This window comes from Mustelus asterias, chromosome 3, assembly GCF_964213995.1.
Source record: "Mustelus asterias chromosome 3, sMusAst1.hap1.1, whole genome shotgun sequence".
NCBI lineage: Eukaryota > Metazoa > Chordata > Chondrichthyes > Carcharhiniformes > Triakidae > Mustelus > Mustelus asterias.
The window spans coordinates 151,941,697-151,965,784 of record NC_135803.1 but is presented as its reverse complement, the minus strand read 5'-3'; the positions used below and the strand labels follow the sequence as shown (position 1 = coordinate 151,965,784).

The window sequence follows — 24,088 nt, the reverse complement described above, 5'->3', positions numbered from 1 at the left end:
AGTTTCCTGATATTAATGGGTATTTTCTCCTGGCGCCCCATGTAGCCAGTGCTGGTGGTGCAGGGCCTCAGAACATTCCAATCTGCCCCTTACCCTGAAGTGGTTCCGTCAGCTCTCAGCTAAACACACTAAAGGAAGCGAGGTTCCAGATTTGACCGGGGTGGGGAGGGGGACAGGGACAGAAGCTGTTGTGAAAACAATCGGCCGGATTCTCCGACTTCCTCCGTGGCTGGGATTTTCCAGTCCCGCTGCAGTGAGCGGGGATTTGGCTGAGCGCCAAATTCTCCATTCTTGCTGGCACTGGCATGAACAGCTGGAGAACTCTGGCCAATGTCCATCCAGGGTCAGTGGTGTGTGTTGGAGGGGGTTCCCGAGTTGATAACTGGTGGCAGTAGGAACGGGCCTTTCTTGGGCATCGGGTCCTGGGTGGGACTCGAACCCAGAGGCAGGGGTGTTTCCCTGTCACACTGCGAGACCTCCCGACAGTGCAGAAGCAGGCCATTCAGCCCATCGAGTCTGCAGCAACCACAATAACTCCCAGGCCCTATCCCCGCAACCCCACATATTCACCTTGCTAATCCCCCTGACACTAAGGGGCAATTTAGCATGGCCAATCAACCTAACCCGCACATTTTTGGGCTGTGGGAGGAAACTGGAGCACCCGGAGGAAACCCACGCGGACACGGGGAGAATGTGCAAACTCCACACAAACAGTGACCCCGAGGCCGGAATTGAACCCGGGTCCCTGGCGCTGAGAGGCAGTAGTGCTAACCACTGTGCCACCGTGCTGCATATTGTGCCACCGTGCCGCCCAATCAGTGTAACATACGCATCAGATGGCGACAGACCATCACTCTGCCAGCCTGGGAGAAACATGGACGTTCCTGTCTGAGGAAAGGTGACTTGGGTTTCATTGTGAAACACGGGAAAGGGACTTCAAACGGGTTGGCAAACACTGCGTCTCCCTGCCACTTCCTGCTTACTACCCACAGCCACCAGACATACCCATCATTTTATTAACAGCTGTAGCCGAGGGCATGGTGCCAGGTGTCCAAGCCAAGCTCTCCTGCTTTCCATCTGAACAAACTGATCAACCTCACCTGACTCCAGACAGAAGGATTGTCTATCAGTGCCAACCCTCACCATGATGAGCAATGGTTACATCAGGAAACTTGGCCCCTTTCAGTGCGGCCAGTGGATTTGCTCATTGAGTTAACACTATTCGGAACAAACCAGTCCAGCCTGAATGGCACCCCCATGCAGAGGTTTAAATATCAACCCCCTCCACCATCGGCACCGTTGCTACAGTGCCAACCACACACAGGAGGGAATGCGGCCACTCGCCCAGGGCAGCACCCTTTAAGTCCACAATATCCAGCATCTAGAGCCACAGGTGCATGGGGACACCATCACTCCCCAAGTCACGCACCACCCTGACTCGGACACGTACCGTGGGGCTAGTCCTTCATGAGGCTGAGGCCTGAATCCTGGAACTCCCTCTCACACAGACTGACTACATAGGACAGCCCACCAACAACGGCACGGTAGCACAGTGGGTTAGCACTGCTGCTTCACAGCTCCAGGGTCCCGGGTTCGATTCCCGGCTCGGGTCACTGTCTGTGTGGAGTTTGCACATTCTCCTCGTGTCTGCGTGGGTTTCCTCCGGGTGCTCCCGTTTCCTCCCACAGTCCAAAGATGTGCGGGTGAGGTTGATTGGCCAGGTTAAAAATTGCCCCTTAGAGTCCTGGGATGTGTAGGTTAGAGGGATTAGCGGGTAAATATGTGGGGGTAGGGCCTGGGTGGGATTGTGGCCGGTGCAGACTCGATGGGCCGAATGGCCTCCTTCTGCACTGTAGGGTTTCTATGATTCTAACCCCTTCCCAAATACCTGGGACGGCCAATAAATACACCTTCTCAGCGACCCCCACACTCTGTGAATGATGTTTTAAACATTTACTACCGAGTTCTGCGTTCTATCGGTGCATTTCCACATTAGACACAAAGGGATTTGGAATTCAGACACTGTCAGCATTCAGCACCTTCGCTTGGGTTTTCCGTGCTTTGCCAGAGCTGGGTAAGGATGTAGGTATGAGAGTGTAAAGCCTCATCACCATGCCAGCCTGCACGCCCGTTCCCTGGCTCTACCCTGACCCAGGCCTGTTGACGGAAGTCAGTTGGAATTTTCCGGTCGCTATCCCAGTTTCTGGAGCTGATGGGGGCTAGTTCAGCTGGCGGGGGCTGGGGGAGGGGAGTGGGGGGTCTCCAGGTGGAAAATTGGGGTGCCAGCACTCAGAGCAGACTTAAAGGTTCTCCCTTCCTGCCCGAGTGTGGGAGCAGCTGCAGGCCACACTGGAGAGGGAGTGCCTCCGTTTGATGTCCCCCCCTTCTCTCGCACTTACCCGCCATGGCATCCTGTTGCTACTTTCAAGCTGGGAGGCCTCCGATTGGTCCTCCAGCTTCCAGGGCCCATAACCGGCAGCCCTGGCGGGGCGGGGGGGAGGGGAGTGTGGGGTGTGGGGGTGGAATTTCAATGAGTGACTGTTTTCCCCACACTTTGGGGGTTTCTGATCCCTATTTGAGCCTAAGAACAGAGTACAGAAGCCTGCAGAGGAAATGCTGCCCCCTTGTGTTGGAGTTTGTTATAAAGTGTTGCAATAAGCATCTTCCGATTTGAGTGAACACACTGATGATTTTATGAGCATGCGCAAGTGATGACATTTTGTAGCGCAATCTTCACCGGTTTAGTGTTACCACGAGAGACCAGTGTAACTGCCTCCAGTTCTGATTCCATGCTGTAGTGTATTTTCAGAATGTAGCCCAATCCATCACGCAAACCAGCTTCCCATCCATTGACTCTGTCTACACTTCCCGCTGCCTTGGCAAAGCAGCCAGCATAATTAAGGACCCCACACACCCCGGACATTCTCTCTTCCACCTTCTACCGTTGGAAAAAAGACACAATAGTCTGAGGTCACGTACCAACCGACTCAAGAACAGCTTCTTCCCTGCTGCCATCAAACCTTTGAATGGACCTACCTCGCATTAAGTTGATCTTTCTCTACACCCTAGCTATGACTGTAACACTACATTCTGCACTCTCTCCTTTCCTTCTCTATGAATGGTATGCTTTGTCTGTATAGCGCGCAAGAAACAATACCTTTCACTGTACGTTAATACATGTGACAATAATAAATCAAATCAAAAGATTGAATCTCACAAAACGTTCAACTACTTTTTTGAGGCCAAGTTACGGCAGCGGTTTAGATTCTTTTGCCGTTCAGGCTCCTGTGTCTGAGCTCGGCAGATTCCGGGCCAGTCGGGGCCTGTACTCCGTCCCAGGAAGGCAACATTTCCAGGGGGGTCTTTTTCAGTTTTAGTCGGAGCCCTTGGTGGAGTGTTTGAGAGTTAGAAAGAGCATGCCCGGGGTGAACGCACTGCTAGTGTCATCTCTTACCCGCTCGGACCACGATGCTAACGGAATTTCCTTCCCTGCTTCCGGAAAGTGGAGATACTTTGATGAAATACGTTCCTCCTTGTTGAACACGGTCGATGTCAAATGAGGTTACGTCATGTGACACAACTCTCGTGATCTCATAACCTGCACGGGAAAGGGACAGGTTACATATTACACCACAACTTAGCCTGGGAACAATTTCAAAATTTCCAGATAACACGAATATGTTTTAGGCCAACTGAGTTAAATTCTTAATTCACAAAGGAATCAGAGCAGGTTGGCAGGAAAGTCTTTTTTATTTGTTCATGGGATGTGGGCTGACCAGCATTTATTACCCAATGCCTGGGGGCAGTTAAGAGTTAACCCCATTGCTGTGGCTCTGGAGTCACATGTTGGCCAGACCAGGTAAAGATGCCAGATTTCCTTCCCTAAAGGACTGCGGTGAACCAGATGGGTTCCTACGACAATCGACAATGGTTTCATGGTCATTATGTTCCCAATGGTAGGGGGATCCAGAACTAAGACTCATAGTTTGAGGATAAGGGGTAAACCTTTTAGAACTGAGGTGAGGAGAAATTTCTTCACCCAGAGGATGGTGAATGTGTGGAATTCACTCCCACAGAATGTAGTTGAGGCCAAAACATTGTCTGATTTCAAGAAGGAATTAGATATAGCTCTTAGGGCTAAAGGAATATGGGAGAAAGGGGGGGATCAGGATTTTAAATTCAATGATCCGCCATGACCAAGATGAATGGCAGAGCAAGCTCGAAGGGTCAAATAGCCTCCTCCTGCTTCTATTTTCTATTATTAGACTTTTGATTCCAGATGTTTATTGAATTCAAATTTCACCATTTGCTGAGATGGGATTCGAACCCGGGTCCCAGAGCAATGCCCTGGGTCTCTAGATTACTAGTCCAGCGACAATACCACTCCATCACTTCCTCCCCTAAGTAGACAATCAGGACAGCCATGATCTTAACAAATGGCGGAGCAGGCCCGAGGGGCCGAGTGGACTACTCCTTCTCCTAATTTGTACGTCTGTATGTTACACAAAACTTGGAAGCATTGTGAACTGCGATGAGGGTCAGATTAAAGTTTAAATGGACACAGACAGGCTGGTGGAATGTGTGGACAAGTGGCAGAGAACGAAACGGTTCATTTTCAGAGGCAGACCGAGGACGGGCGAGATACAATAAAAGGTACGACTCCAAAGGGGGCGCAGACACTGAGAGACCTGGGGGTAAATGTGCACAAAGACAGTAAGGCAGGTTGACACAATGGGTCATAGAGCACACAGTAGCCTGGGCTTTCTCAATAATAGCACAGGGTACAATGCAGGAAGTTATGTTAAATTTATATAAGACACTGGCTTTCCCTCAACTGGACTTGTGTCCAGTTCTGGGCACTGGACATTAGAAAGGACATGGAGACATTGGAGAATGGTTCCAGCTGGTGCGAAGGTGGTTAGAGTAATTGTAGATTGGGAGGTAGGGAGTTAGAATTTGGTGTTTGTAAGAATGGTAAAATTGTAAAATGCACGGGGGGGGAGGGAAGCATTGCATGATGCCTTTGAAAGGTGGTGCTTTTCCTGTGCTTAGAGAGTTAAATAAATGCAAGTACACGGAGTGCCCAAACTGAAACATTAGTATCGAAAGGCCAAGCAGCAGTGTTACCAAGACAACTAGCTTTTGAATTTAGCCAATTAACTTGAATCAGGCACTTTGATACCAAAAACCTATTAAATTTAAATCTGATGGTTTTGACAATCTAGAACCAATCCTATTGTGTGAAATATTGATATGTCATCACGGGGATAAAAGAAGGGGGCAGTGGGACAAAGGGGAGAGCAGCTGCTACCTGCCAGAGATAACAGCTCACAGCTCTCAGAGAGAGAGAGAATCAGTGGCTCTCGTAGCTTCATCTATGTCTTAGAGGAAGCACCATCTAGATAGCAAAGATACCAAAGAAGGAAGAAGTTCCAGACAGAAGAATCAACAGAGAAACCCCAGAATATTCTGGAAGACACAAAACCTGGTTGTAATTTAGAGAGTGACTAAATTCTACTTTTGTCAATGAGTGGGAATCGTATTTATTGGAACTGCATACCATTAGAATCTTGTTTTATTCGGGAATAGTTAATAGTTAGAAGGGATTTATTTGGTTTGTTAATAGTTTAGTTAATTTGTTCACTGTTAGATAGATAAATATATTGTTATGTGTTGATTTTAGAGAGAGTGTCGGGGAGTTATTTTGTATTTAACCACTAGAGGTTGCTGAAGAGCAGGTCACACCACTTCACACACACTTTTTACGGATTATAGGGTGAGGTATTCCTCTTTGGATGTTTCGGGGGGGATCAGTCTCCGCTTTATAACACAGGTATGAGAGACCTCAGTAACGAGGGCAGGTTGGAGGAGCTGAAGCAGCTGGTTATGGAGAAGAAAAGGGTTTTGATCGAAGTACACAGCATCATGAGGGCTCCGGACAGAGTAGCGAGAGAGAAACCTTGGCAAAGGGCCCAGAACCAGAGGACACCGGTTTGAGATGATCACCAAAAAAATCAAGGCCAACATCAGGGAAAATCTTTTTTTTACAGTGACTTGTTAGGATCAGGAATGCACGTTGTGATGGAGACAGATTCAATGGTTGCTTCCAAATGAGAATTGGATCATTATCTGAAGGGAGGACTTTACCCTACTGCGGGAAGGTGGGGGAGCACAACTCTCCTGTGGAGAGCTAGTACAGTCACTGCAGGCTGAATGGCCTCCTTCTCTGCTGAGTCTCTCATTCTATATGCAGTGTCCCTCAATATCTTTTAACTTTGAATGCGACAAATTGCCCAGGGACCTGGGTTCGATTCCTGGCTTGAGTCACTGTTTTTGTGGAGTTTACACATTCTCCCCGTGTCTGCGTGGGTTTCCTCCGGGTGCTCCGGTTTCCTCCCACAGGCTAAAGATGTGCGGGTAGGTTGATTGGCCATGCTAAATTGCCCCTTAGTGTCCCGGGATGCGTAGGTTAGAGGGATCAGCGGGGTAAATATGTGGGGTTACGGGGATAGGGCCTGGGTGGGATTGTTGCCGGTGCAGACTTGATGGGTCGAATGGCCTCCTTCTGCACTGTAGGGATTCTATATCCCAGAAGTCCAGTGTCAACTAACCTCCGGTATATCTGAATTTTAAAATCTTTGATTGACTCCACATGCAAAGAGAAATCGGATGGACATGTGGAAATAAAACTTGCAGGCCTGTGGGGAGGGAATGGGATTGACTGGACTGGCATGGTGGCACAGTGGTTAGCACTGCTGCCTCACAGCGCTCAGGACCCGAGTTCAATTCCAGCCTCGGGTGACTGTGGAGTTTGCACGTTCTCCCCGTGTCTGCGTGGGTTTCCTCCGGGCGCTCCGGTTTCCTCCCACAGTCCAAAGATGTGCAGATTAGGTGGATTGGCCAGGGGGATTAAGAGGGTAAATACATGGGGTTACGGGGATAGGGCCTGGGTGAGATTGTTGTCGGTGCAGGCTCTATGGGCCGAATGGCCTCCTTCTGCACTGTTGGGATTCTATGACTGCTCTACAGAGAGTTGGCATAGGTTTGATGGACCAAATGGCCTCATTCTGCGCTTAAAACACAGACAATGAGGGAATAATTGTTTATCTGGCAGCCACTTGGATATGAGGATGTTACAGGTGGAACTCTCACAGCCACTCACGGCCCCAGTGTCGGTAACACAGTGGGGATCAATATGACAGGATTTATTACACTGCAGACGATTCCGTCTGTCTATCGATATCATCAGGTTTACTCTACCAATTGTGTTTGCACCACCAGCACTATTTTACCTGCTCTAACAGTATCATTGTTTCACCTGTGTTATTTACCCGCAGTAATGGCTGTGCTCCCAGCATTGTTCAGCTCCTCTCCCAGTGTTAGCCCATAACAGACCAGAAAACGCAGCAGCAGAAGTAGGCTATTCGGCCCATCGAGTCTACTCCGCCATTCAATGAGATCATGTGACGTTGTGAGCCTAGCACAATATTTTTCTTGCCGCAGCTTCTGAGACGTACCTGTTTGATCTTGCCACATAACTTTATAAGCTGTTGCTCCAGCCGCCCCAGTCCAACTGATCCGAATGTGGCCGCCTGTCGTCTCCACCGCTCTCAGATTCGCTACGGTGCCGAGCAGGATTTCCTTTTCCACTAAATTACAGAATAGAAGGGTGATGACAAAGTGAGGAAAAATTACCCATGCTCCCTCCCCCTTCCTAACAAGAGGTCAACTTCCATATCATACTTGACTTTCAGAAGTCTCATAACACCAGGTTTTGATTTGATTTGATTTATTATTGTCACATGTATTAGTGTACAGTAAAAAGTATTGTTTCTCACGTGCTATACAGACAAAACATACTGTTCATAGAGAAGGAAAAGAGAGAGTGCAGAATGTAGTGTTACAGTCATAGCTAGAACACAATCTTCTCTTTCCTACCTACTCCACATCATACCATCCACTGCCCGACAATCTCCTCCACTGGAGACTGTGGATGATGTTGCCGGTGAGGGATCCTGGACTGCTCCTGCTTACCGGGGTGGGGGGCATGGGGGCGGGGGGGGGAAACTGTGAGGAGAAGAGTGGTCAGGCCACTCCCCCACCTTTCCAGCTGAGGTTCACTAGCAGGGGAACGCTGATTTTTGATTTGATTTTTTAAAAATTTGATTTATTATTGTCACATGTACACAGTGAAAAGTATTGTTTCTTGACCGCTATACAGACAAAGCATGCCATTCATAGAGAAGGGAAAGAGAGAGTGCAGAATGTAGTGTTACAGTCATAGCTAGGATGTAGAGAAAGGTCAGCTTAATGTAAGGTAGGTCCATTCAAAAGTCTGACAGCAGCAGGGAAGAAGCTGTTCTTGAGTCGGTTGGTATGTGACCTCAGACTTTTGTATCTTTTTCCTGACAGAAGAAGGTGGAAGAGAGAATGTCTGAGGTCCTTGATTATGCTGGCTGCTTTTCCAAGGCAGCGGGAAGTATAGACAGAGTCAATGGATGGGAGGCTGGTTTTAAAGTCCAACAGGTTTATTTGGATTCACGAGCTTTTGGAGCACTGCTCCTTCGTCAGGTGAGTGATTCCAAATAAACCTGTTGGACTTGAAGCTGGTGTTGTGAGACTTCTTACTGTGCCCACCCCAGTCCAACGCCAGCATCGCCACCTCATACTTGATTTTATTTGCCAAGGCACAGAGTTTAAGAGCAGGGACTTATGCTGGAACTGTATAAAACATTGGTTGGGACACAGCGAGAGTACTGTGTGCCGTTCTGGAATCCACATTATAGGAGGGATGTGCTAGCACTGGAAATAGTGCAGAGGAGATTTACCAGGGTGTTGCCTGGGCTGGAGAGTTTTAGTTATGAAGGGAGATTGGATAGTGGGGTTGTTTTCCTTGGAGCAGAGGAGACTAGGTGGGGACATAATTGAGATGCATAAGATTATGAGGGACACAGCTGGAGTAGACAGGAAGAAACCATTTCCCCTTGGTGGAGGGATTAATGACCAGAGGGGCATAGATTTAAGATAAGAGGCAGGAGGTGTAGAAGCAGAGGGAGTGGCCTAGTGGTATTATCACTGGACTATTAATCCAGAAACTCAGCTAATGTCCTAGGGACCCGGGTTCGAATCCCACCACGGCAGATGGTGGAATTTGAATTCAATAAAAAAAAATCTGGAATTAAGAATCTACTGATGGCCATGAAACCATTGTCGGAAAAACCCATCTGGTTCACTAATGTCCTTTAGGGAAGGAAATCTGCCGTCCTTACCTGGTCTGGCCTACATGTGACTCCAGAGCCACAGCAATGTGGTTGATTCTCAACTGCCCTCCGACGGCAATTGGGATGGGCAAAGAATCATAGAATCCCGACAGTGCAGAAGGAGGACATTCGGCCCATCGAGTCTGTACCGACCACAATCCACCCAGGCCCTATTCCTGTAATCCCACATATTTACCCTGCTGATCCCCCTGACACCAGGGTCAATTTAGTATGGCCAAATCAACCTAACTCGCACATCTTTGGACTGTGGGAGGAAACCGGAGCACCCGGAGGAAACCCACGCAGACACGGGGAGAACGTGCAAACTCCACACAGACAGTCACCCAAGGCTGGAATTGAACCTGGATCCCTGGCACTGTGAGGCAGCAGTGCTAACCAGTGTGCCACCATGTTGCCCCGCCCCACCATGCCACCGCTGGCCAGCCAGCCATGTGCCACAAATGAATGAAAACAGAAGGGGGATGCGAGGAAAACCTTTTCACCCAGAGGGTAGTGGGGAATCTGGAACTCGCTGCCTGAAAGGAATCCTCACAACATTTAAGATGCAATTAGATGAGCACCTGAAATGTTAGGGCATGCAAGGCTATGGACCACATAGTGGAAAATAGCATTAGAACAGATAGGTGCTTGATGGCTGGCACAGACATGATGGACCGAAGGCCCTCTTGCTGAGCTGTAAAGCTCCACGACGCTAGTGAAGGGGAAACCTCACCAGATGACCCATCGTGGCTGCAAAGGCTGCCCTTTCTGCCTGTCTTTCAAAGCCTATCTGTCTGGACGTACCTGTCTTTGACATGGTCGCTGGGGTTGCCACCTCCCTGCCGTTGTACAGAGTGTAGAGTGTAATGGCATACTCAGTGCCAGGCGAGAGATTGATAACGTCGTAGCTGTTGGTGGTGGCGGAGAGCACAGCTTTTTGCGATTGCGCCAATTCCGCTGTGAAAAGCCAAAAGAAGATTTTGATTTACAATTCACAGGCACTGATTCAGAAAGGAAGTTACAAACTAACACATCAGATCCTAAACTCACACATCCCATCATCATTTTTCAGAGAGTTTTGAACTGATCAGGTGTAGAATCATAGAAGGATCAAGGATCCTGTGGTTTTCGCAAGCGCGCGACCAGAGAGCTTACGCAAGTCAATGGGAGAGAGGCGACAGCCTGAGTGAGATTTAGCCAGAGTGAGGGTATCGGGAATTTGGAGCTGAGTGGGTAATTATTGGTAAGTGTTGGTGAATGTTACTCTTTCTCTCTTTTTAAATCCAGGAGTCCAGTTTAAAGGTGAAGAAGCAACTGACCCAGTTAGCAGTTGTCTGTCAATCAACCGAAGCCTGATTGGGGCCTCAATAGGTGTGAACACTTAGGAATTTTAGACTGGTGTGTGAGTCATCCCAGCTCACTTCAGCTGTATACAAGGCAGTGGTTTTAGCAAGCGCGCGACCAGTGAGCCTGCGCACGCCAGTGGGAGAGAGACTGCCGCTGGAGTGAGATTCAGCCAGAGTGAGGGTATCGAGAATCTGGAGCTGAGTGAAAATTTGGTTCTGAGGGGAGAGAGGTGCTTATCTTCAGGAGGAGCGGAGAGGCAGATCTGCGAGGGAGACTCGAGGGCAAGCAAGAGGTAGAAAGAAATCGAACCGTGACGTCACAGCCAGCAGGTAAGTGATTGGCTATTGACTGGTAAGTAGCTTTTCCTTTCTTTCTTCCCTTTTTTTCTCTTGGCATTTTAGTTGTTGTTGTAAGTTAACTTAAGGGTTAAGTCATGGACGGAGATCCCAGACCCATGTCATGATCCTCTTGTGCGATGTGGGAATTCAGGGATTCTTCCGGTGTCCCTGTCTCCTTCATGTGTAAGAAGTGTGTCCAATTGGAGCTCCTGTTAGACCGTTTGATGGCTCTGGAGCTGTGGATGGATTCACTTTGGAGCATCCACCATGCTGAGGAAGTCGGGGATAGCACGTCCAGTGAGTTGGTCACACCGCAGATAAAAATCACTGAGGGAGATAGGGAATGGGTGACCACCAGACAGAGGAAGAGTAGGAAGGCAGTGCAGGGGTCCCCTGCAGCCACCTCCCTCCAAAACAGTTATACCGTTTTGGATACCGTTGGGGGAGATGGCTCACCAGGGGAAGGTGGCGGCAGCCAGGTTCATGGCACCATGGCAGGCTCTGCTGCACAGGAGGGCAGGAAAAAGAGTGGCAGAGCTATAGTGATAGGGGATTCAATTGGAAGGGGAATAGACAGGCGTTTCTGTGGATGCAAACGAGACTCCAGGATGGTATGTTGCCTGCCTGGTGCAAGGGTCAAGGATACCTCGGGGAGGCTGCAGGGCATTCTGGAGGGGGAGGGTGAACAGTCAGCTGTCGTGGTGCATATAGCCACCAATGATAACTCCCGATACCCTCCCAATAAAAAACAGGATGAAGTTCTACAAGCTGAATTTAGGGAGTTAGGAGTTAAACTTCGAATCATAGAAATCATAGAAACCCTACAGTGCAGAAGGAGGCCATTCGGCCCATCGAGTCTGAGTAGCACCTCAGAAGATAGTAATCTCAAGATGGCCCCAGGCGCTGTGCGGCAGCAGTGTTAACCACCGTGCCACCGCGCGCCGTTCTGAAGTGTTGCCCTAAAACGTTGCCCCGCCCCAGACCAGATGAACAAGCTACCTCTGTAAATCTCTCCGTTCAATCTGCTTGGCCTCCTCCCATATACACACCCCCCCCACCCCCATTGCCAGATTATTGTTCGCGCTGGCTGACCCAGCCAGCAGCCAGTGACCTGTCAGCCTGGCCAGCTGCTGCCAGGACACAGAGAACTAAAGACAAAAATCAGCCCTTACCTTCAAATATGGGCTTCCAGATGCCAGGATTTCGTGGTCAGTAAGTCTCCCATCTACACCCCTAACCTTCCCCCTCCGCTAGTACCAGGGTTTGTGTTTAACAGGTTTTTTTTTACCTGTGGCTTTTCTCCACTCTATCCGGTAGCTGCTGGCATCCAGTTGGAGATTCCACGTCACCCGGATAGTGGTCGGACTGATCGCGAGGGTCCTCAAAAGCAGATCTCCTGTGGCATCTCACCGAATAGCAGAAGCAGATGTTAGTGTAGATCAAGTAAACGTGGTCAAAGCTGAATGACACACAGCCCACCCTACGCAGACACTCCCAGAAATCTCTAACCCCGAAAACAGAAACAAATACTGCAGATTCAAAGACTATTTCCTCGGGTGGATGGAGCTATTTATTACAAGGGGGCATAACTATAGGGTTTGTGGTGGGAGATACAGGAAGGATATCAGAGGTAGGTTCTTCACGCAGAGAGTGGTTGGGGTGTGGAATGGACTGCCTGCAGTGATAGTGGAGTCAGACACTTTAGGAACATTTAAGCGGTTATTGGATAGGCACATGGAGCGCACCAGGATGATAGGGAGTGGGATAGCTTGATCTTGGTTTCAGATAAAGCTCGGCACAACATCGTGGGCCGAAGGGCCTGTTCTGTGCTGTACTGTTCTATGTTCTATGTAGATTCAGGACTGGGGAGGCACAAATGGAAACACTCAGCCGGGCAGGCAGTGGCTGTGAGGAGAGAACCAGAGTTTCTGTTAGCTGGCCTCCTAGTTCTGTTGAAGAGTTGTTCTGATGAAGAATTGTTCTTCCACCACATTCAAAGGACTAAAGTCCTTGTCAGGCCCTTCCGTTCTCAATCCCCGATACATTGTAAGAGTCAAAGAATCATTACAACACAGAAGGAGGCCACTCGGCCTATCAAACCCATGCTGGCCCTCCGTAGAGTGATCCACTCAGTCCCATTCGCTCATGCCATCCATGTGACCCCCCCACAGATATATTTTCCTCAACTACCTGTCTCCGCTTCCACCATCCTCATAGGCAGTGAGTTCCAGGTCATTCCCAGTTGCTGGATATCCAAGTTTGTCCTCACATGCCCAAACCCCATCCACCACAGGCTCCTCTGCATCCCTTGTGCTATGACCCCAAGTCCTCGTACCATTAGCTCTCCGTCATTATCCGCCTTACTCATTTGAATTGGATAGAATTCCAAAACTGGTTCAGAATTCTTTTCTTCTTCATTCGTGGGGCATGGGTGTCACTGGCTGGTCAGCATTTATTGCCCATCCTAGTTGCCCTTGGAGGGCAGTTGAGAATCAACCACATGCAGTGGGCACTGGAGTCACATGTAGCCCAGAGCAGGTAAGGGCGGCAGATTTCCTTCCCTAAAGGACATTAGTGAACCAGATGGGTTTTTCCGACAATCGACAATGGTTTCATGGTCACCAGATTCCTAATTCTAGATACTTTTTATTGAATTCAAATTCCACCATCTGACATGGCGGGATTCGAACCCGGGTCCCCAGAACATTAGCTGGGTTTCTGGATTAATAGACTAGCAATAATATCACTGGGCCATCGCTTCCGCTTCTACACCTCACGCCCCTTACTTTAAATCTATGCCCCCTGGTCACTGATCGCTCCACCGGGGGGAAAAGGTTTCTTCCTGTCTACTCTGTGCCCCTCATAATTTTATATATCTCAATTATGTCCTCCCTCAGTTTCCTGGGTTTTTTCCTGACAATCGCCAATGGTTTCCTAGGCATCAGTAGATTCTTAATTCCAGATACTTTTTATTGAATTCAGGGAGCCAGGAGTGTGATGGAATAGTGTCCACTTGCCTGGATAGGTGGAGTTCCAACAACACTCAAGAAGCTTGACACCATCCAGGACAAAGCAGCGCGCTTGATTGGCACCACATCCACAAACATTCAATCCCTCCACCACCGACGCTCAGTAGCAGCAGTGTGTACCATCTACAAGATGCACTGCAGCAATTCACCAAAGATCCTTAGACAGCACCTTCCAAACCCATGACCACTTCCATCTAGAAGGACAATGGCAGCAGATACATGGGAGCGCCACCACCTGCAGGTTCCCCTCCAATCCACTCACCATCCTGAATTGGAAATATATCGCCGTTCCTTCACAGTCACTGGGTCAAAATCCTGGAATTCCCTCCCTAACGGCATTGTGGGTCAACCCACAGCACATGGACTGCAGCGATTCAAGAAGGCAGCTCACCACCACCTTCTCAAGGGCAACTAGGGATGGGCAATAAATGCTGGCCAGCCAGTGACGCCCATGTCCCATGAATGAATTTTCAAAAAATTCCACCATTTGCCATGGTGGGATTTGAACCCAAGTCCCCAGATGAGCTTCATGGATTGAAAAAAAAATCTAGTGATAATACCACTAGGCCATGGCCTTTCTTGTTCTGTGCAATCACATTTGGCATTACCTTTGTACAGTGTGGACCATTATGACTGGGCCACTCTCAATGCATCAGTTTGAATTCCTCAGCTGGTTGGATAAAATGGCTTTTTGTCATCTCTGCACTGATTTTTAATCTGCTGTTTCTGATTTTTTTTATTAGACTGGAAAACAGATTGTGCATTTTCTTTTGGCTGCATATGGCTGGTCAGGATTCATGTGCAAAGGTTAAAAAAGAAAGAGTCTTTGCGGTTACTTTGAAAGGAAATTAATTGTCCTTGGGAACTTGGAAGCTCTTTGGATAGACTTGTGACAGAAAGTGAGATGCCTGAAGGACCTGGCTGATCTCAGCAGGAACTATTGCGTGTTGAATATTACATTTAAAGGAGTCACATTGCCTTGGGAGGCTGAAGCTTTGCAGATTTTAGTCCAACATTTTAAGCTCCGCGCAGTCCTGATTTTAACTGGTTAGCACTGCTGCCTCACAGCGCCAGGGACCAGGGTTCGATTCCCGGCTTGGGTCACTGTCTGTGTGGAGTTTGCACATTCTCCCCGTGTCTGCGCGGGTTTCCCCCAAGTGCTTCGGGTCCCTCCCACACTCCAAAGATGTGCAGGTTAGGTAAATTGGCCATGCTAAATTGCCCCTTAGTTTCAGGTGGACTAGCCAGGGTAAATACATGAGGTTATGGGGGTAGGGCCTGGGTGGGATTGTGGTCGGTGCAGACTTGATGGGCCAAATGACCTCCTTCTGCACTGTAGGGATGCTATGATTCTATAACTCTAGCTGGGTGAGGTGGAAACTTCTCCCGTTCCCCCTTCTCAGTAGTTAATAGGCTAAGGAGGCGATGGCCCAGTGGTATTATCACGAGACTATTAATCCAGAAACTCAACTAATGTTCTGGGGACCTGGGTTCGAATCCCGCCATGGTAGAATTTGAATTCAATTTTAATTTAAAATCTGGAAATAAGAATCCACTGATGACCAGGAGACCATTGTTGATTGTCAGAAAAACCCATCTGGTTCACTAATGCCCTTTAGGGAAGGAAATCTGCTGTCCTTACCCAGTCTGACCTACATGTGACTCCAGAGCCACAGCAATGTGGTTGACTCTCAACTGCCCCTCGGGCAACTAGGGAGAAGCAATAAATGCTGGCCAGCTCTGTCCCACGAATAAATAAAAGATTTCAGGGCGGAACCAGGCTGGGACAAATTCTCTCTGGTCAACTATCCCCCAGGAAAGAAATATCTTCCCATCATGTGTCCTCAACTTGTCTTTCCTGTCACGGAACCGTACAAAAAACAGTGCCACAAAAAAATAATCATAGGATCTGTAAATCTTTCACACAGCAAATAAAAAACATATGAACAGGATAACGTGGATCTTCTTCAGTCGAAGATCAGATAAGCTTCTCTTATGTGAGACCAGAGTTGGTGAACGAATGAATCCACAAGGTGGGTTTAATGTTTCACTTGGCACTGGGCCTAGTCGGGCCTTCCCAACTCCTCTCCAGCGCGGCAAGCCTATTCGTAACCCCTTGTAATGCCGACTGTGTTTATTTGTAACTTTTAAAAATTAATTTGTTCTTCCCCTTTTCATCCCTGAAGACGATTCAACAATCACCAGTAGCTCCTGAGTCCCTCCGCTCAAGCAGCCATACTTAGTGTGTGATCCGACGCAGTGAAAGCCGCCACACCGGGCGAGGCAGTGGTGTAGTGGTATTGCTGCTGCTCTCGAGACCAGAGGTAATGCTCTGGGGATCCCACCAATAAAAGCAGGAATTAAAATGGGGGAGGCGGTGGCGGAGTGGTATTGTCACCAGACCAGTAATTCAGAGACGCAGGGTAATGTTCTGGGGACCTGGGTTCAAATCTCGCCACAGCAGATGGTGAAATTTGAATTCAATAATAATCTGGAATTAAGAATCTACTGATGACCATGAAACCATTGTCGATTGTCGGGAAAACCCATCTAGTTCACTAATGCCCCCGAGGGAAGGAAATCTGCTGTCCTTACCCGGTCTGGCCTACATGTGACTCCAGAGCCACAGCAATGTGGTTGACCCTAAACTGCCCTCTGAAATGGAGGGCAATTAGGGGATAGGCAATAAATGCTGGCCCAGCCAGCGACTCCCACATCCAGTGAATGGATTAAATAAAAAGAATGCCAACTGTGGAATACACTAGGTTAGGTTTGTATCCACTAGGATTTAGAAGAGCAAGAGGTGACTTCATCCTGAGGGGTATTGACAGGGTGGATGTGGAGAGGATGTTTCCTCTTATCATAGAATCTAGAACTGGGGGGGGGCACTGTTTTAAAATAAGGGGTCGCCCATTTAAGACAGAGAAGAGGAGAATATTTTTCTCAGAGGGTCACGAGTCAGAGGGAGACAGGAATGTTGGGTTGAGGTGAATGGAGGGTCAGATCAACCATGATTTTGTTGAATGGTTGAGCAGGCTTGAGGGGCCGAGTGGCCTACTCCTGCTCCTAATTCATGTGTTTGTGTATAATCTGATTTCTTGCAGACATGTGGACCGGAACATTCCGGCTATTCATGTCCCTCCGCCACTGCCAGTGAGGACGGAGAATATGGCGCTCAGCCAAATCTCTGTTCACTGCAGCGGGACTGGAGAATCCCGGCTGCGACCAAGGTCAGAGAAGGCAGCCCAGGTGACTAAATTTGGCATCTGTAGATATCGTCCACTTGGCTGTCCTGGGAGTTCTGACCTTAGAATGGGTTGACTTTCTGTCTTTCTTTTGAGTTACGTCTCAACATGTCCAGAATGTACATTGTAGCGAGTTTCTTCTCGTTAGTCTCCAGAATTTCTCCTTGGAGAGACGAAGGATGAGAGGAGACCTAATAGAGGTGTATAAGATGTTGAGAGGCATAGATCGGGTGGACTCTCAGAGGCTTTTTCCCAGGGTGGAAATGTCTGCTACGAGAGGACACAGGTTTAAGGTGCTGGGGGGTAGGTACAGGGGAGATGTTAGGGGTAAGTTTTTCACACAGAGGGTGGTGGGCGAGTGGAATCGGCTGCCGTCAGTGGTGGTGGAGGCGAACTCAATAGGGTCTTTTAAGAGACTCCTGGATGAGTACATGGAGCTTAATAGGATGGAGGGTTATAGGTAGGTCTAGAAGGTAGGGATATGTTCGGCACAACTTGTGGGGCCGAAGGGCCTGTTTGTGCTGTAGTTTTTCTATGTTTCTATGTTTCTAATTGACCTAATGGCCGTCTTGATGGTCTAACTGTTAATCCGTTAATATCACAAAAGGAACAGGGTGACGTCGACACTTTCAAATAGTTAAGTACGTGATACAGCTTGGGGGTTTTTATAGTTCTAGCCAATACCCAATACTCACACCTGACATGGGATTTTAAAACTTTTTACAGCATGAAAACAGGCCCTTCGGCCCAACTTGTCTATGTCGCCCAGTTTTTAATCACTGAGCTAGTCCCAATTGCCTGCGTTTGGCCCATATCCCTCTGTACTCATCTTACCCATGTAGCTGCCTAAATGCTTTTTAAAAGACAATATTGTACCCGCCTCTACTACTATCTCTGGCAGCTTGTTCCAGACACTCACCACTCACTGTGTGAAAACAATTGCCCCTCTGGACCCTTTTGTATCTCTCCCCTCTCACCTTAGACCTATGCCCTCTAGTTTTAGACTCCCCTACCTTTGGGAAAAGATGTGGACTATCTACCTTATTTAGGACCCTCATTATTTTATAGACCTCTATAAAACCACCCCTAAGCCTCCGAAGCTCCAGGGAAAAAAATCCCAGGCTATCCAGCCTCTCCTTATAACTCAATCCATCAAGTCCCGGTAACATCCTAGTAAATCTTTTCTGCACTCTTTCTAGTTTAATAATATCCTTTCTATAATAGGGTGACTAGAACTGTACATACTATTCCAAGTGTGGCCTTACCAATGTCTTGTACAACTTCAACAAGACGTCCCAATTCCTGTATTCAATGTTCTGACCAATGAAACCAAGCATGCCGAATGCCTTCTTCACCACCATGTCCACCTGTGACTCCACCGTCAAGGATCTCTGAACCTGTACCCATAGATCTCTTTGTTCTATAACTCTCCCCAATGCCGTACCACTGAGTAGGTCCTGCCCTGATTTGATCTACCAAAATTTATTTATTTATTAGTCACAAGTAAGGCTTACATTAACACTGCAATGAAGTTACTGTGAAAATCCCCTAGTCGCCACACTCCGGCGCCTGTTCGGGTACACTGAGGGAGAATTTAGCATGGCCAATGCACCAAACCAGCACGTCATTTGGAGTGTGGGGGGAAACCGGAGCACCCAGAAGAAACCCACGCAGACACGGGGAGAATGCGCAGACACTGCACAGATAGTGACCCAAGCCGGGAATCGGACCCGGGTCCCTGGCGCTGTGAGACAACAGTGCTAACTACTGTGCCACCATGCCACCCCAGGATACTGGGATACAGAGAGGGAACTGGAACGATTGGATTGCTCTACAGAGATCCGACATGGATTCAGTGGGCTGAATGGCCTCCTTTGTGCCGTTATGATCTTATGGGTGGAATCTTTGGGACTTGCCAGAAGTGGCGGGCAGGGCAACTTCATTTGACGTGAGGCCAAAACTCAATTTCCCAATACCAGGATGAACTTTTGGAATTCCGTCCCCGGGACTTTAGAGGCGGGTTAATGATGGGGGGTGGGGGGGGAGCCATTTCCAAGTCACACAGGCTCATTAAAAGACCACCTGCCCAGAATTAACATTCCCGCCAAATTACTCAGAGCACAAACGTTGTGTGACTGACAGTAAAGAATTGGTAGGAAAGTTTGGGATTTTCCACCCAGTCCTGGGCGGGTTCGGCGGCGAGAATGGAAAATCTAGCGAGATGTCCAACCGCGTTTCACACCAACGTAAATGCGCGACGCGATTGCCCCCTCCGCCTCTGCTGGTGTAACGTATTTCCTGATGTCGGGAATGTCATTTGCATACATTAACATCTAATTATCAGACCTCTACACTTGAAACACCCCCCCCCCCTCACCTCCCCCCCCCCCCCCCCCCCCCCCCACCCGCCCCATAGGAAAGTCCCTTCACCTCAGCATGAGGCCGCACCTGTCTGAAACCCGGCTGCTCAACCAAGGTGTGCTCCTGACAAGCAGGCCTCTCAGGGGAGCTCAGGTGAGTGCATCGTTCAGGGGAGAAAGGGAGGGTGGTGCCAGGGGGCAGTGTCAGGGGGCAGGGAGAGGTTCCATGAGAACTATTGTGTGTCGGGCAGCCATTAAAAATAGCTCCCCGATCTTGGAGGGACTAAGTAAGCCTCCCCGCCATCTGCCAGCGTTACATGGTGGGACCCACCCCTTTATGCTTTTCTGCCTAAGTCCCAAACTAAGCGGAGGAGAAAACAACCATGTTCGCCAGCGGCTTCAACGCCACATTTCCCGCCCGCAATCGGCCTTTACCAATATCCGGGAAAATTTCCCCAAAGAATCTCTTCATTTTACAATTGGCCGGGAAGGATGAGGACCCGGTCAGGCAACCAATGGCGGAGGAGCATGAGCGGTGAGGTCAAGGGTCACGTGATGAAAGCTCCAGGAATAGGCCGAAGTGGAGTTGGCAACTCTAACATGACTGAAACATTGCTGGAATCTGGGCTCTGTGTGACTGCATCTCATTAGGACTGGAGCTGGTACCTGTTTTCACCCTGGTATTCACAGCAGGTCCCTCCATTCTTCCATATAATGTCGTCACGGTTACTGTATAATCGGTGTTCGCTAGAAGGCCCTGGATCTGGTAAAATTCAGTGGCTGGTTCCAGGGTAACTGTCAGCACATCTCTTCCTGATGGGAAACAGATAAAACAAAGGAGAGTCAAAAATACAGCGCTACATTTTTTTATTGTTGAGTGAAGGGATACGGGCGTGACGGGACTGATGTATGAGGAGAGATTGACTAGGTTAGGATTGTTTTCGCTGGAGTTCAGACGAATGAGGAGGGATCTCATAGAGACTTATAAAATTCTAACAGGACTAGACAGGGAAGATGCAGGGAGGATGTTCCCGATGGTGGGGGTGTCCAGAACCAGGGACCAGAATCTGAGGATTCAGGGTAGACCATTTAGGATGGAGGTGGGGAGACATTTCTTCACCCAAAGAGTGGTAAGTCTGTGGAATTCATTACCACAGGAAGTAGTTGATGCCAAAATATTCAATGTATTCAAGAGGCGGCTGGATATAGCACTTGGGGAGAATGGGATCAAAGGTTATGGGGAGAAAGCAGGATTAAGCTATTGAGTTGGACGATCAGCCATGATTGTAATGAATGGCGGAGCAGGCTCTAAGGGCCGAATGGCCTCTTCCTGCTCCTATCTTCTATGTTTCTATGATATGGTCAGCTCTGGTAAGGCCAGCATTTATTCCATCCCTATGGCCTTGGGAAGGCCAAATCAAGCCATCTTCTTAAGTGCAGTTAAGTAACTTGCAAGGCCATTTCAGCGGGCAGTTAATAATCAATCAGGTGTGGATTTGGAGTTACATGTAGGCCAGACCAGGTAATGACAGCAGATTTCTTCCCTGAAGAACATTCATAAAATTATAGAATCTCTACAGTGCAGAAAGAGGCCATTTGTCCCATCAAGTCCGCACCAACTCTCTGGCAGAGCATCTTATCCAGGCCCACTTCCCGCTCTATCCCCGTAATCCCACACATTTACCCCAGTAACCCCCCTAACCTACACATCTTGGGACATTAAGGGGCAATTTATCATGGCCAAACTACCTAACTGCACATCTTTGGACACAAAGGGACAATTTAGAATGGCCAATCCACCTAATCTGCACATCTTTGGAGTGTGGGAGGAAACCGGAGCACCCGGAGGAAACCCACGCAGACACGGGGAGAATGCGCAGACTTCGCCCAGACAGTTTCCCAAGGCTGGAATCGACCCCAGGTCCCTGGCACTGTGAGGCAGCAGTGCTAACCACTGTGCCACATTAATGAACCAGATGGGTTTTTAAAGACAATCTGATAGTTTCACAGTCATCATTACTGGCAGAAGAAGGTTCTTACTTCCAGAATTATTTCAACTGAAGTTAAGTTCCCGAGCTCCCAAAGATTAAGGGCGGCACAGTGGCACAGTGGTTAGCACTGCTGCCTCACAGTGCCAGGGACCCGGGTTCAATTCCAGCCTCAGGTCACTGTCTGTGTGGAGTCTGCACTTTCTCCCTGTGTCTGCGTGGGTTTCCTCCGGGTACTCCGGTTTCCTCCCACACTCCAAAGATGCCTGGGTCAGGTTGATTGGCCATGCTAAATTAACCCTAGTGTCAGGGAGATTAGCAGGGTAAATGCGTGGAGTTATGGGAATAGGGCCTGGGTGAGATTGTGGTCAGTACAGATCGATGGGCTGAATGGCTTCCTTCTGTATTGTAGGGATTCTATGATTTGAACTCACATCTCTGGATAATCAGTCCCGGCCTCTCAATCACTCGCCCAACAGCATTACCACTCAGCTACCACAACCAGCAACCGTTTGCCATGGTTATGCACAAAGGGATGACAAGAAAGTACAGAGAATGTGAGAAGAATGAAGTAGAAATACCACAGTTGGCCCAGCAGAACTGCGCATTCAGATTCATCCAGAGATGGTTTCCTGTCCTCAGTGGTTGCCATTAGCAACCTTGTCCCCTGTTCAGGAACGTGGAGAAATAATCTGCTCCCTGATCGCTATCCTCCAACCCTAACCAAAAAAACCGACGACATGAAAGAGAGCATTGTGCTGTGATCACAGACTCCCCACGTTCAATTAGCCAATCCAGTGGTCACCATCGCAACAGTGACTTGCGCCTTTAACTCAAGGAAGCAACTCGAGGTGTTTAAGAGGAGCAAGTATCTAACAACATGTGATATGGAGCCACATGAGGGATTATTGGGCCAGGCTACCAAAAAAATGGTTAAAAAGGTAGGTTTTCAAAGAGTGAGAGAGGTGGAGTGCCAGAAAGGCGTAGGGAGGGAATTCCAAAGCTTAGGAGCCAAGCAGTTGGAGGCACGGCCACCAATGGTGGAGTGATGGGAATCGAGGATGTTCAAGAGGTCAGAATTTGCAGCATAGAATCACTACAGTGCAGAAAGAGGCCATTCAGCCCATCGAGTCTGCACCAACCACAATCCCACCCAGGCCCTATTCCCATAACCCCACATAAATAGATAGATTTTATAGATATAGATAGATTTTATGAAATGATCTGGAATTGAAAGCCAGCCTCAGCCACCATGAACCTATCAGTAATTGATGTAAACAACCCATCTGCTTCACTAATGTCCTCCAGGGAAGGAAATCTGCTGTCTTTACCCGGTCTGGCCTACACGTGACTCCAAACCCATGGCAACGTGGTTGAGTCTTAACTGCCCTCTGGAATAGCCTAAATGTCACTCATTTCAAGGGCAATCAAGGATGGGCAACTAATGCTGGTCCTATCAGTGATGCCCACATGTTCACTGGGTGATTCCAGAGATGAGGGGTTTGACTTACGAAGAGAGATTGGGCAGTTTAGGCCGGTACCCCCTGGAGTTTAGAAGAATGAGAGGAGATCTAATTGACGTGTACAAGATGATAAGGAGGATTGACAAAGTAGATGTGGAGGGGATGGTTCCTCTTGTGGGACAATCTAGAACAAGAGGTCATAGTTTTAGGATAAAACGTAGCAGCTTTAAAGCAGAAAAGGGGAGAAATTACTCCTCCCAAAGGGTGGTGAGTCTGTGGAATTCACTACCCCGGAGCTTAGTGGATGCCGGGACATTGAGTAAATTTAAGGAAGGGGTGGACAGATTTTTAATCAGCAATGGGGTTTGAAGGGTTCTGGTGAACGGGCAGGAAAGTGGAGTTGAGGCTGAGATGAGATCAGCCACCATCGTATTAAATAGTGAAGCAAGCCTGAGGGGCTGAATGGCCTGCTCCTGCTCCTAGTTCTTATGATCCTTATGATCCCATGAAAGAATTTTAAAAAAGAATTAGCAATCTCGGAGGATTGTAAGGCCAAAGGAGGTTGCAGAGATAGGAGGGGGGAGTCGAGAGACCATAAAGGGATCTGAAAGCAAGGATGATTATTTTAAAAGCGAGACTCACAGCAGCCAATGTAAATCAGCGACCACAAGGGGGCGATGGGTGAATGGGACTTGGTGCAAGTCACAGTTCATAGGTGAGGCAGATTCTGTGGTGAACAGGGATGATGTGGAGATGCCGGCGTTGGACTCGGGTGGGCACAGTAAGTCCATCAGGTTTATTTGGTAGCACGAGCTTTCGGAGCGCTGCCCCTTCATCAGGTGAGTGGGAGTCGTGTTCACAAACAGGGCATATAAAGGCACAAACTCAATTTACAAGACCCAGGGGTGGCACAGTGGTTAGCACTGCTGCCTCACAGTGCCAGGGACCTGGGTTCGAGTCCCAGCTGGGTCACTATCTGTGCGGAGTTTGCACGTTCTCCCCATGTCTGCGTGTGTTTCCTCCGGGTGCTCCGGTTTCCTCCCACGGTCCGAACGATG

At 48.7% G+C, this 24,088-nt stretch overlaps 1 protein-coding gene across 1 annotated transcript in view; it reads right to left on the bottom strand.

Moving 5' to 3' along the window:
* The window catches only part of LOC144491891 (collagen alpha-1(VII) chain-like), a 37,861-nt gene that overhangs the window by 8,652 nt on the left and 5,121 nt on the right, over window positions 1–24,088 (bottom strand). Inside the window, exons 3-7 of the mRNA XM_078210182.1 lie at window positions 20,246–20,392; window positions 12,234–12,350; window positions 10,065–10,217; window positions 7,518–7,649; window positions 3,455–3,598 (exon numbers count right to left, since the gene is read on the bottom strand). Coding sequence (XP_078066308.1) covers window positions 3,455–3,598; window positions 7,518–7,649; window positions 10,065–10,217; window positions 12,234–12,350; window positions 20,246–20,392 — 693 coding nt within the window. The remainder of the gene's footprint in view (window positions 1–3,454; window positions 3,599–7,517; window positions 7,650–10,064; window positions 10,218–12,233; window positions 12,351–20,245; window positions 20,393–24,088) is intronic.